This window comes from Micromesistius poutassou (genome assembly GCF_964030765.1).
Source record: "Micromesistius poutassou genome assembly, chromosome: 20".
In the NCBI taxonomy this organism is placed as follows: domain Eukaryota; kingdom Metazoa; phylum Chordata; class Actinopteri; order Gadiformes; family Gadidae; genus Micromesistius; species Micromesistius poutassou.
Genome location: NC_140290.1, coordinates 2,536,388 through 2,549,677, shown reverse-complemented (window position 1 = coordinate 2,549,677; position 13,290 = coordinate 2,536,388). Strand labels below are relative to the sequence as shown.

At 47.2% G+C, this 13,290-nt stretch overlaps 1 protein-coding gene across 1 annotated transcript; it reads right to left on the bottom strand.

The window, feature by feature from the left end:
- Positions 1 to 2,276: 2,276 nt before the first annotated feature.
- On the bottom strand, positions 2,277 to 12,810 carry mrpl3 (mitochondrial ribosomal protein L3). The gene is made up of 9 exons (XM_084484605.1): positions 12,555 to 12,810; positions 12,013 to 12,194; positions 11,332 to 11,423; positions 7,906 to 8,004; positions 5,010 to 5,109; positions 4,858 to 4,918; positions 3,583 to 3,694; positions 2,810 to 2,887; positions 2,277 to 2,592 (listed from the first exon to the last, which is right to left on the bottom strand). The coding sequence occupies exons 1-9, from the start codon at positions 12,632 to 12,634 to the stop codon at positions 2,386 to 2,388; spliced, it is 1,011 nt and encodes a 336-aa protein (XP_084340731.1). The 5' UTR covers positions 12,635 to 12,810; the 3' UTR covers positions 2,277 to 2,385.
- Positions 12,811 to 13,290: the final 480 nt, after the last annotated feature.

Below are 13,290 nucleotides of genomic sequence, written 5' to 3'. Positions count from 1 at the left end.
ATCATCTCCATTAGTTAACCATATGCCTTTTCTTCTCTTCCTTCCCTATCATTGTATACATTCCTTTGCCATGCATGTCTCAGGTTATTCCCCCTCATTTTCGCCTCAATCTGCAGTTTATATTTCTGTTTACAGTCATTAGTTATCTGTCTAATCTCCTTCTGGATGACTTTCATTTTAGACATGTCTCCCTGTCCAAAAGCTCTCCTTTTCCTATGCAGTGCAACTTTTAATTCTTTATTTACCCAAGGTTTGTCATTTGGAAATACCCTAAAAGTTTTCTCTGGAATTATACAGTCCACACAGAAACAAATGTAGTCGTTCGCCACTGAGATGAACTCATCCAGATTCTCACTAGTGTTCACGAAAATGTCCCACACAGTACAGTGCAAACAGCCTCTAAGGCGTTCCACAGACTCATCAGTCCATTTTTTGATTGTCTTTATCTTGGGTTTGCTGGTCTTGAGCTTTTGTTTATACTGCGGGACGAGCTGGACTGCGTTGTGGTTTTGCGTAGCCCTTGTAAGCGTCTTTAATATTCCCCAAAGCATAGGTCGAGTGTCTTTTCCCTCCTTGTCGGGCACTTGACGAATTGATGGTAATTGGGCAGTACACTTTTGATTGAGCATCCATTAAAGTCTCCGAGAACGAACTTAGGCGCATCAGGGGCCAGATTTTCTAATTTGGCCCATTGTATCGTGTATCCTATTTGCCGCGACCCTGGTATTAGCGCGGGGGTGAATATATACCGCAGTGACAAACACCTCGTCCAAATTCCCTGGGTAGATAGTACGGTCTCACCGACAGCGACAATAGCTCAATGCCCTCCGAGCAATGGGAGTCCCTTACTGTGTAGTAGGCATGGGCGATTCGCGAACGATTCAGTCAGAACGAACGAATCCCGAAGGTGAACGACGAGAACTGATTCCCAAAAAGAAGAGAACTGATTCCTTTTTTTTTTTTTACATAAAATAAAAATATGGTCACATAAATAAAAGATACAAACGAACAGAGCTTCGTCTCCCCTCGACTTCATATTGATTGAGTCTAAAACGTTCTCAAACCACACGTGTGATGCTCGAGTGGCGTCGTAGGCTAGTGCTACAGAAATTAGCTGTTTTCCCCGAGCACCGTCACCGTCTGAGACCTTCTGGTGGCTTTAAAAGGCTCCATTTGCGGGCGTACCTCATATTTAAAAGCAAAGTGGTGAGGCCAGACACCTGAGATGCCCTGCCAAATGACGTAACAGACCATATGACTTAACGAACTGAACGAACGAAACAAACGAACGATTTGTGATAGTGAAGGGAACTGAAAGAACCGATTCCTGGAAAAGAATAATTTTGCCCATGCCTACTGTGTAGCTATTGCACCATCCCTCATTAATATAAACACACACTCCCCCCACCCCGTTTTTATTGCCGGTTCCCTGTGTGTCACGGTCCGGTCTAATTGGGTCGCTAAACCCTGTGATCCTTTTTTTTTGTTATATATATTTTTTGCATTTCTTCAGCTTTATTATAGAGAGAGATAGAGAGGAAAGTGTGGGAGACAGAGGGGAGGACATGCAGTAAACGACCCAGGCCGGATTCGATCCTGGGTCACTGCGATTAGGATTAGCCTATATGGTGTGCGCCTTAGCCCAGTGCGCCACCGGGGCGCCCAACCCTGTGATCCTAAGTGTTGAGTTATCAATCGTGTCTTTGAGCCACGTCTCCGTGCAGCACAACAGACCAACTTTCCCGATACTCTGAGAGGTACCTCCCAGCGTTCCGTAGCTCCGTAAGTTGCTTCACCAAGGAGCGGGTGTTAGCCAGGATGACCGTATCTGGACGTTATTTTCTATTTGACCATTTTGTGTATGTATGGGAATGTGTGGGAAATTTCAAAGTTATCATTTACAAAGTGTTTTTTTTTTTGGAGAGGAATTATGAATGAATGCATCATGTTTTCAAACTCAAAAAATAATCGTTTGAATAATCGAGATTTCAATATTGACCAAAATAATCGTGATTCTGATTTTTTTTCCATTATCGGGCAGCCCGAACCTAACATCTGTAATTCAACGTGCACCTCATGCCATCTTAACCGTGTGTTGAGGAGTTTCAACAGAGTCTACTACACACTTATACTGCAGTCACGTGCGTGTGTGTGTCTTCAAAAACAAATTGGTAAGCGGATACGCATGCATGCACGTACGCATGTGTACACACACACACACACACACAACCTGCTTAGTAGGGAGATAGGATGCATCAAATATGACTACCTTCATTACACATGCTCACTCTACACACACACACAGTGGATTTAGCCCATTAGCGGTGAATATGTGAACGACAGAGCTTTAAATCCACAGATGAAACATGTTGTACAGATGCAAGGTCATCGGCCCCCTGTCAGAATATCAAGTACTGTGACAGTGTCAGGTTCACCTTGTACTAAACACCTCCAGGCAGGGTGTGTGTGTGTGTGTGCGTGTGTGTGTGCGTGTGTGTGTGTACTTGTCGCTACCTTTAACAAGCAGTTCTTGTGACCGGGCACAGAGCCATGGACGTACAGCACGTTAGACTTGGTGTTCACCCTCCAGACCTGAGAGGAGATGACAGAAGGAGAGAGGAGAGTGGAGAGAGGAGAGTAGAGAGGGAATGAGGAGGAGTGTGTGAGACAGTGAGCGAGTGAGCAATGAGAGGGAGAAATAGGAGACGAGAGAGCGGATACAGAGGAATAACAGTTGAAATCCTTTTCAAGGGCAAACAAGATGGGAGTGTGTGAGTGTGTGTGCGTGCGTGTGTGTGCGTGTGCATACCTTAAGGCCTTGTGCTGTGTCAAAGTAATTGCCCGTTTGGCCAGGCATCTTCTTGCCTTTGAACACCTTGGCTGGATCCTAAACACCAATGTGGGAAACACATCAATGAGCGCCAGGACTCCAGACGAGGAACCCCGCTGAGCCGTCACTGACGGGGACGCCCTGGTTCCTCGGTGGGTGGACACGTGTGGGTCATATCTGAGTGTATATATGATTATGTGTGTGTGTGTGTGTGTGTGTGTGTGTGTGTGTGTGTGTGTGTGTGTGTGTGTGTGTGTGTGTGTGTGTGAACCTAAGTGCTGCAATTCTGTGTGTACTTAAGTGAGTGTGTGTGCATACGTGTGTGTGTGTACCCAAGTGCTGCATTTGTGTGTGTGTGTGTGTGTGTGTGTGTGAACCCACATGTGTGTGTATGTGTGTGTGTGAACCTAAGTGCTGTAATTGTGTGTGTACTTAAGTGAGTGTGTGTGCATACGTGTGTGTGTGTGTGTGTGTGTGTGTGTGTGTGTGTGCGTACCTAAATGCTGCATTCGTGTGTGTGTGTGTGTGTGTGTGTGTGTGTGTGTGTGTGTGTGTGTACCTAAGTGCTGCATTCGTGTGTGTGTGCCTAAGTGCTGCATTCGTGTGTGTGTGTGTGTGTGTGTGTGTGTGTGTGTGTGTGTGTGTGTGTGTGTGTGTGTGTGTGTGTGTGTGTGTGTGTGTGTGTGTGTGTGTGTGTGTGTGTGTGTGTGTGTGTGTGTGTGTGTGTGTGTGTGTGTGTGTGTCTCTCTCACCCCCCCGGGCCCGGAGGCTCCAGGCCTGCGGTGCGTCTTGGTGTGTCCGTGGGACGCCGGTTGACCTCTGAACCCGTAGCGCTTCATCACCCCCTGGAAACCCTTACCGATCCTACACACACACACACACACACACACACACACACACACACACACACACACATTAAAGTTCACCGCCACGTTTCTTCAGAGAACAATGTTTTTCATGTTTTTAATTATCTGCCAGTTCACCGGACGGTAAAGCACTCTGGGCGGCATTTTTATGAATAAAAAAGGTACTACAGAAATAATTGAATTAATTTATTATCATTATCAAACCATCTTAACACTCCCCGAGGTAACAAGAGCGGAGGAGGAGAGGAGAGAGGAGAGCAGAGGGGAGGAGAAAGAGGAGGAGAGGAGAGAGGAGAGCAGAGGGGAGGAGAAAGAGGAGGAGAGAAGAGAGGGGAGCAGAGGGGAGGAGAGGAGAGAGGAGAGCAGAGGAGAGGAGAGAGGAGAGGAGAAAGAGGAGGAGAGCAGAGGGGAGGAGAAAGAGGAGGAGAGGAGAGAGGGGAGGAGAAAGAGGAGGAGAGGAGAGAGGGGAGGAGAAAGAGGAGGAGAGGAGAGAGGAGAGCAGAGGGGAGGAGAAAGAGGAGGAGAGAAGAGCAGAGGGGAGGAGAGAAAAGGAGGAGAGAAGAGAGGGGAGGAGAGGGGAGGAGAAAGAGGAGGAGAGGAGAGAGGAGAGCAGAGGGGAGGAGAAAGAGGAGGAGAGAAGAGAGGAGAGCAGAGGGGAGGAGAAAGAGGAGGAGAGGAGAGAGGAGAGCAGAGGGGAGGAGAAAGAGGAGGAGAAAAGAGAGGAGAGCAGAGGGGAGGAGAAAGAGGAGGAGAGAAGAGCAGAGGGGAGGAGAGAAAAGGAGGAGAGAAGAGAGGGGAGGAGAGGGGAGGAGAAAGAGAAGAGAGGAGAGCAGGAGCAAACAGAGGAGAAAGAGGAGGAGAGAGGAGAGGAGAGCAGAGGGGAGGAGAAAGAGAAGAGAGGAGAGCAGGAGAGCAGAGGGGAGGAGAAAGAGGAGGAGAGAAGAGCAGAGGGGAGGAGAGAAAAGGAGGAGAGAAGAGCAGAGGGGAGGAGAGAAAAGGAGGAGAGAAGAGCAGAGGGGAGGAGAGAAAAGGAGGAGAGAAGAGAGGGGAGCAGAGGGGAGGAGAAAAAGAAGAGAGGAGAGCAGGAGCGAACAGAGGAGAAAGAGGCCAGAAAAGAGGAAAGAAGAAGAGAAGCAAAAAGAAAAGAGAAGGAGGACTCACGTCTTTGCGGTGATGTCCACAAACTGGCCCGGGCGGAAGTGCGCCGCGTACAGAGGAGTGCCTGGACACAGACACAGACAGCACCGTTAACACCTCAGTCAAACGGCCCCGCGTCCGAGTGCCGCTCCCCAGGGGGGGGGGACCCTGCCTACCTGGTTTGATGACGGCGTTGTCTGACACTTTGAATGTGGTGACCTTCTGTTTTGGTGGAACTCCAGCCAGCCGAAACATCTCCAACGTCTCCTCTGACCTCTGCAGCCGACGGAGAGACAGACAGACAGACAGACAGACAGATCTGTCAAGATACAGGATAACAGGAGAAGGTAGGGCTCGGGCGTTACGCTCAAGGAGGCCCGCGGGTGGTCTGTGGTGTTTGGGGATGGAACCCAGAACCTCTCGGCTGGGAGAACCCTCACCACAAGACTACCCTCGACTACCCTGAGTTAAGAACTGACAGACGTCCATCAACATCGTTGAACGTGACCGTAGAACGTCCATGACACACACCTTGAGTCATGGAGAGACAGACACAGAAACAGAGAAAGACAGAGGAGACACCTTCAGTCATTGAGAGAGAGAGACAGACAGACAGACAGCAGACACCTTGGAGAGAGAGAGAGACACAGAGAGCAGACACCTTCAGTCATGGAGAGAGAGAGAGACAGACAGCAGACACCTTCAGTCATGGAGAGAGAGAGAGACAGACAGCAGACACCTTCAGTCATGGAGAGAGAGAGAGAGAGAGACAGACAGCAGACACCTTCAGTCATGGAGAGAGAGAGAGAGAGACAGACAGACAGCAGACACCTTCAGTCATTGAGAGAGAGAGAGAGACAGACAGACAGCAGACACCTTCAGTCATGGAGAGAGAGAGAGAGAGACAGACAGCAGACACCTTCAGTCATGGAGAGAGAGAGAGACAGACAGCAGACACCTTCAGTCATGGAGAGAGAGAGAGAGACAGACAGCAGACACCTTCAGTCATGGAGAGAGAGAGAGAGACAGACAGCAGACACCTTCAGTCATGGAGAGAGAGAGAGACAGACAGCAGACACCTTCAGTCATGGAGAGAGAGAGAGAGAGACAGACAGCAGACACCTTCAGTCATGGAGAGAGAGAGAGAGAGACAGACAGCAGACACCTTCAGTCATGGAGAGAGAGACAGACAGACAGCAGACACCTTCAGTCATGGAGAGAGAGAGAGACAGACAGCAGACACCTTCAGTCATGGAGAGAGAGAGAGAGAGACAGACAGCAGACACCTTCAGTCATGGAGAGAGAGAGAGACAGACAGCAGACACCTTCAGTCATTGAGAGAGAGAGAGACAGACAGCAGACACCTTCAGTCATGGAGAGAGAGAGACAGACAGCAGACACCTTCAGTCATGGAGAGAGAGAGAGAGACAGACAGCAGACACCTTCAGTCATGGAGAGAGAGAGAGAGAGACAGACAGCAGACACCTTCAGTCATTGAGAGAGAGAGAGACAGACAGCAGACACCTTCAGTCATGGAGAGAGAGAGAGAGAGAGAGACAGACAGCAGACACCTTCAGTCATTGAGAGAGAGAGAGACAGACAGCAGACACCTTCAGTCATGGAGAGAGAGAGACAGACAGCAGACACCTTCAGTCATGGAGAGAGAGAGAGACAGACAGCAGACACCTTCAGTCATGGAGAGAGAGAGACAGACAGACAGCAGACACCTTCAGTCATGGAGAGAGAGAGACAGACAGCAGACACCTTCAGTCATGGAGAGAGAGAGACAGACAGACAGCAGACACCTTCAGTCATGGAGAGAGAGAGACAGACAGCAGACACCTTCAGTCATGGAGAGAGAGAGACAGACAGCAGACACCTTCAGTCATGGAGAGAGAGAGAGACAGACAGCAGACACCTTCAGTCATGGAGAGAGAGAGACAGACAGACAGCAGACACCTTCAGTCATGGAGAGAGAGAGACAGACAGCAGACACCTTCAGTCATTGAGAGAGAGAGAGACAGACAGCAGACACCTTCAGTCATGGAGAGAGAGAGAGAGACAGACAGCAGACACCTTCAGTCATGGAGAGAGAGAGAGAGACAGACAGCAGACACCTTCAGTCATTGAGAGAGAGAGAGACAGACAGCAGACACCTTCAGTCATGGAGAGAGAGAGACAGACAGACAGCAGACACCTTCAGTCATGGAGAGAGAGAGACAGAAACAGCAGACACCTTCAGTCATGGAGAGAGAGAAACAGAGAGACAGAACCAGAGCGTTGGAGCTAAGCTGTGGACCCACTGGGCCGTGACAGTGGAGGTGAGTTCAGCAGTACACTGCTGCGACCAGGCACCGATTTTGAATTGGAGCCAGATAGAGATTCTTCTATTGAGTAGTTGTTGCCAATATGTTCTCCAACCAGCAGACACTTCCGAGGGATGAATGGGGAGGGGCCCAAGATCTTAAACGTGCGTTTCTACACATGTCGATAGTTGGAACACATTCAACATATTCACTTTTCGATTTTCTATCTGTTGAAACTTGTGCTGCACAAGTGCAGTGACACACACACACACTGAGTGACTATTTGGCATTTGGCAGCATTTCACATCAGTTGGCCCGCTCTCATCTTTTACCCTCGTCACGTTGAGACACCACGTCTTTCTCACCTTTTGTGCTCCAAAAAAGCCCTCATACAACCATTCACACCAACACTCCCGGCGTGTAATTGGAGCCTTGTGCAAGAGTGATGCAACACACACACACACACACACACACACACACACACACACACACACACACACACACACACACACACACACACACACACACACACACACACACACACACACACACACACACACACACACACACACACACACACTTCTGAGTTTTGATGAACTGGTGGTGAGGTGACCGTGTAGTTCATCGTTAGTTGCGGATCAGAAAGGCTGCTGGCAGATGAATCACATGTCTCCATATGCAGACACGACCAATCCAAACAACAAGGCCAGGTCAACCACAGCCAGGTCACAAAGCCAAGAACACTCAACGGACGCAGAGATCTTACGTGGAAGGGCGACACGTTCTTCCCTCCGACCAGCAGGGCGGCGCTGTGGCCGTCGTACTCCTCTTTGGACAGACACTTCACCACGTGACAGTCCTGCACCTGGAACAGCAAGACACGTCGTCAGGGTTACGTCATCGGCACCCGACACCCAACTCGACACAGTTAAGACACGTCGCCAGATTTACGTCATCAGCACCCAACTCAACACAGTCGAGACACGTCGTCAGGGTTACGTCATCAACACTCAACACCCAACTCGGTTACCACTGAAACATGACACAGCAGTTCTGGTTCGGGAGGCTGTACCCCAGGGGTCCGCTACAGGGGGCCCGAGGGCCCAGTCCGGCCCTCCAAGTCCCCGATGTCTATTTGACCTATAATTAGGTATTCAGGGTATCTTTGGATACCTATTACTTCACTGAAGCCCCTACGGGGTTGGATGAGTGTTGCGTTTCGCTTGTATCCTTTACGCCCAGCGACAGCCTCGCGCGCCACAGGAGAAAGTGGGTGAGATGAAAGCATTCCCTCATGTCGAGTCTTCATTCAAAGCCCTGTTTTTCGTTATCAACCTCTCTCCAGGCTCATGGGCAGGGCCGTTCTCCCCCTAGCAGGCTAAATGTTGCAGTAAGGCGGCTACATGTCTACATACATAAGATGCATTTTTTTTTTGTATGTATATTAATTGATAAGTAGGTAAGCCTTGATTCAGGGACCAAATATTTACTACTTTGATCATTTTCCATGTTCTAAATAAGGCAAATGTAAAAACGAAATAAGTCATTATTAATAAATCGTAGATTCACCACACACACACACTCACACGCACACACGTCATAATAGCCGCTGATAAGTACACATGGTGAATGTGCATTGATCCAATGTTTTCACAGCGGGGGCGTTTGTGCCACGTTTTGAGGAGCTCCTGAGCATTCCGATAATAATAACACTCAAGCTGACCACACAAGCTAACTCTGGTCCGCTGGAAAACTGGTCTGGCGTTTGCTGGTCCACAAGTGAACTCTGGTTCAGTTGGCTTCAGGTGTGAACGTGATCCTACACAACTCTAGGAAGCCAACCAAAAGTGGATGCATTGTGGGTTGATTATTTTGCCGTGAACTGGAAATAAGAAACACATGAAATTATCCTAGATGAATACGAGTTGCCACACACACACACACACACACACACACACACACACACACACACACACACACACACACACACACACACACACACACACACACACACACACACACACACACACACACACACACACACACACACACACACACGATTATGAGGATGCGCATGGCTACATTATTTAGAGCAAAAAACATCCCTCATGATTCATAATGAATGAATGAATAAATAAAACACACCAAAGGCATTCATTTGTAGGGTGAGGCAGGCCTGGTACGGCCCTGTGAGTGGGCCGTACATCTCACCTGGTATGCTGTTTCAGCACCTTAGCAAGTTAGTTAATTCAATAAGTAATAAGCAGAATGATATGAAAGGAGAGTTTATGAGCGATAAATCCACTCTTTTAACGTGATAATCTGTACAGAGCCTATACAGGCAGTAAAATGTCTGAGCTGTGGGTTAATTTTATGTGGGGGGATATTTAGGATGGCTTACCAAGCACAAAATAAATAATAGAACTTCCTCTCTCTAACTTGATCTTTCTTGAGGCTCCAGCTGAGTCAAGGACGGACACACACACACACACACACACACACACACACACACACACACACACACACACACACACACACACACACACACACACACACACACACACACACACACACACACACACACACACACACACACACACACACGATTGGTCCAATGTTACATTTGGACTATTGCACGTGTTACACTATACGACTCAAGTGTATAAAACTCAAGTGAATATAAAGTAGAATAATACTGTGAGACATAATCCACTTTTTTCAGTCTGTGACAATGAGTCATTGACTGAGCACGACTGAAGTGTCAACTTTGAAGTCCTTGTTCAAGATAAGCCTTGGAAATGCCATAGTCACCATCCCCATCTGATGACAAATTGTGAGCACTATGAATTATGAATGGACATGAATCAACAATGTTCAGATCCATCTGTCCCAATATAAATAAGTTGCTTTCATAAAGTGATGTAGTGAGTATTACATTTACATGACTGATGGACAGATCAGTGTGACTTGGGGTGTGTGTGTGACTTGGGGTGTGTGTGTGTGTGTCTTGGGGTGTGTGTGTGTGTGTGTCTTGGGGTGTGTGTGTGTGACTTGGGGTGTGTGTGTGTGTGACTTTGAGTGTGTGTGTGTCTTGGGGTGTATGTGTGTGTGTCTTGGGGTGTGTGTGTGTGTGTGTGTGTGCGTGTGCGTGTAACCCAAACGAGCTATTGAATCATCTTCATTCCAGTGAGTTTGCACACTGAGCTCAATGTTACACACAACAGACGCCTGGCGAGGAGAACAATGGGTCAGAATGGGGCGAGACGCACATCACTCGTGATCACGATGAAGGATCATTCACGCTCCCTTGACGTCTTGATATCATTTCCCACACCACCGAGTACAATCAAAGTTATCGACCGCAGCTTTGACCGGTCTGCTAATTCGCTAATTCATTTTTCATGCCGCTATGAGCGCTCCTGAAGAACCGAAAAAACAAATCAAAAGGGATACCGAAGGTTCAAATGATCGTTCTCTCTTTGCAGCCATGTCGGTCGAGTGGTTTATGTAATGCATGTTTAGCTATCAAAAAACCCTGCTGCAGTAGGAAGTGTATTTTTAATTTTTATTCAATAACACGCAAGTTTAAGCAAGCACTCCGATTGGTCAATTCCCCATTCTCGAGCGTGTTTAAATGCCCGGTGAAAGAACGGATGAAAAGATTGTGCCTTATTACAGAAAGTATCGTTACGCTAACTAGCCGAAACTACTTTCATGAGCCTAGTTTCCATAACAACGTTCAACTGACCCAAGAGTCGGCTATCGTTACTGTAGGAACTATTTTCTGATGGGGATGAACTCGGGCAGAAAGCTTGAATTTGAGGGCAAATTAACCGACAATATGAAAATATTTTACAATATTCTTGATAATGAAGATGGTTTGTGTTATTGAATTGTGTTATTGTTACTTGAAGCACAGGACTTCGGAACTCAGCGTAAGCGCCTCGTTCCTACGGCTACAGCTCGCGTACCAATAATGACATTCAAGAACGCCACAGAGTGTCAGATTGCTTAAATAGCAGAGGTTGTCATGTCATGGTCACTGTCATGGTAACGTGAAGTCAGGTAGAACTAAAACGTATTTTGAGTCTGTATTTTGGAGGGAGGACAGAGTGACACCATCCATACAAGTCATACAGACGACACTATACACTGTTCTGGTGGGAGTTATATATACACATTAGTCTGTTACCTGTAGCATCGTCACAACGTGTCTCTCCCCTGCTTTCGTCCAGACAGGAACCATGCCCAACTTAACCGCCACCAATCCTACCCTTCGACTTCCTGAAAAAAAAAAAAAACACAGTAAGGAGGTTATTGAGTCATTAAGTACGCCGGGACACAATGGCAAAGGTATTAGGGCGGGGCGATTAATCGAATTTTGATCACGATTTCGATTTCAGAGTGAAACGATCACCAAACTAATATAAATCGAGTTGAAACGATTCTTATTTTTTTTAATTTCTTTATAGAAATTGCAAGAACGGCTGGATTCACATCTGGACTTTATTTTCTACTTGACCATTTTCTGTATTTTTTTTTAAAGGAGAAATTTCAAAATTCTCATTTACAAAGTTTTTTTTTTTTTTTAGAGAGAAATTATGAATAAATGCGTCATGTTTTCAAACTCGAAAAAATAATCGTTTGAATAATCGAGATTTCAATATCGACCAAAAATAATCGTGATTATGATTTTTTTCCATAATCGAGCAGCCCTACAAAGGAATGGTGGTGACCCCTCTCTCACACACACACACACACACACACACACACACACACACACACACACACACACACACACACACACACACACACACACACACACACACACACACACACACACACACACACACACACACACACACACACGTACCCTCGGTCCACTCGTGTCGTGGCCAGGGCTCGTCTTTCAGCGGGTTCATCTTCTCGGCCGTCTGCCTCCTGTACTCCTCGCTGACGCTGCTCCTCATGTACTTCTGGTTGTCCTCCGTCAGGTGCTCCTCGAACCACGTCGTGTTCTTCAGTGTGCGAACGCAGCCCAGTGCGAGGACAGGACTGCGTACAACAAGATATACAAGACGGGTCAGATCAATGAGCACTTTAAGCCTCCACATTGAGCATCTGAAATGCACTACAACAAGAATATTTTATTATTTCAGTATTCGTTTTTTTTTTTTTCAAAGTTTCCCCCGCATGTCTTGATAGTCTTCCGTTGCAGATCCGTGCGTCAACACACGTCCGATGACTTATCAAATTATTATCATTATTATCAACACTGCGGCAAGATGACGGTAAGCAGTGACACACAGTGCCACACATTGACGTGTGTATAATCAGTTCTTATACAAAAGAACGATGACGGATTAATCAGGGAGAGAACAGAAGAGTGTGAACTGGACCGCTGTCAGCGGGCACCTTTCAGACGCTCCTCCGCTCCTGAGGGCAGCGACGCACGGGGCGCGCAGCAGGAGAAAACGACTCGTCCACGCCGCCATCCCGCTGTTATGTACGAAATTACGATTAGAAAATATAACGCTAGTGGTGGCTTTGACACCGATCAACAAACCCACGCCTCCATGTCTGCCCTGTTGTGACAGTGAAATGTCACCCTGGTGAGTTCCCTTGGTCCGGGAGCGAACTAGGTCCGACCAGTCGCGGCGGAACTGAGGAACGTTCCGACCTGTGAGAAGGTTATTTATTCCCCCTTAACGTAGAGTGTTACTTTGTAACGCTTTCTTAATAGTATTATATAATTGCATGGATTTCAAAATAAACGTGGTGACGACCCAAATGATAACACCGTGTGTTATGTCATGTGTTATATCATGTGTTATCGTTCGTTGCTCGTATTTTCTTCCCATAAATGCCACTGCATCTAATAATAAAGCAGAATAAAACTGAAAACATCTGGCTGGAAAATAATAAAAATATCATATGATAGTACAGTATTTAATGTGTAAACTGCTCTCTGTACAGTAGGACAGCGCAGAGGAGAACAGCTATTCGTTGCATTACCTTCAAACAGTCAGTAAGGGTCGGAATTGTGTTTCTGTGCCTTGCCATATTGATATTATTACCGATAGAGCTAGACAAGTTTTGCTGGATTAGCATCCAAATGGCCTGACTTTGAAGTTTTCCAGGCGTCGTTTTA

What these genes read in the sequence shown, in the direction of transcription:
- mrpl3 (XM_084484605.1), bottom strand. Translation starts at nt 12,634, where the DNA reads ATGGCGGCGTGGACGAGTCGTTTTCTCCTGCTGCGCGCCCCGTGCGTC. An exon ending in AGAACGTGTCGCCCTTCCAC is followed by an intron (nt 5,110 to 7,905) that starts GTAAGATCTCTG and finishes CGTCGGCTGCAG; the next exon opens with AGGTCAGAGGAGACGTTGGA. An exon ending in ACACAGCACAAGGCCTTAAG is followed by an intron (nt 2,593 to 2,809) that starts GTATGCACACGC and finishes ATCTCCTCTCAG; the next exon opens with GTCTGGAGGGTGAACACCAA.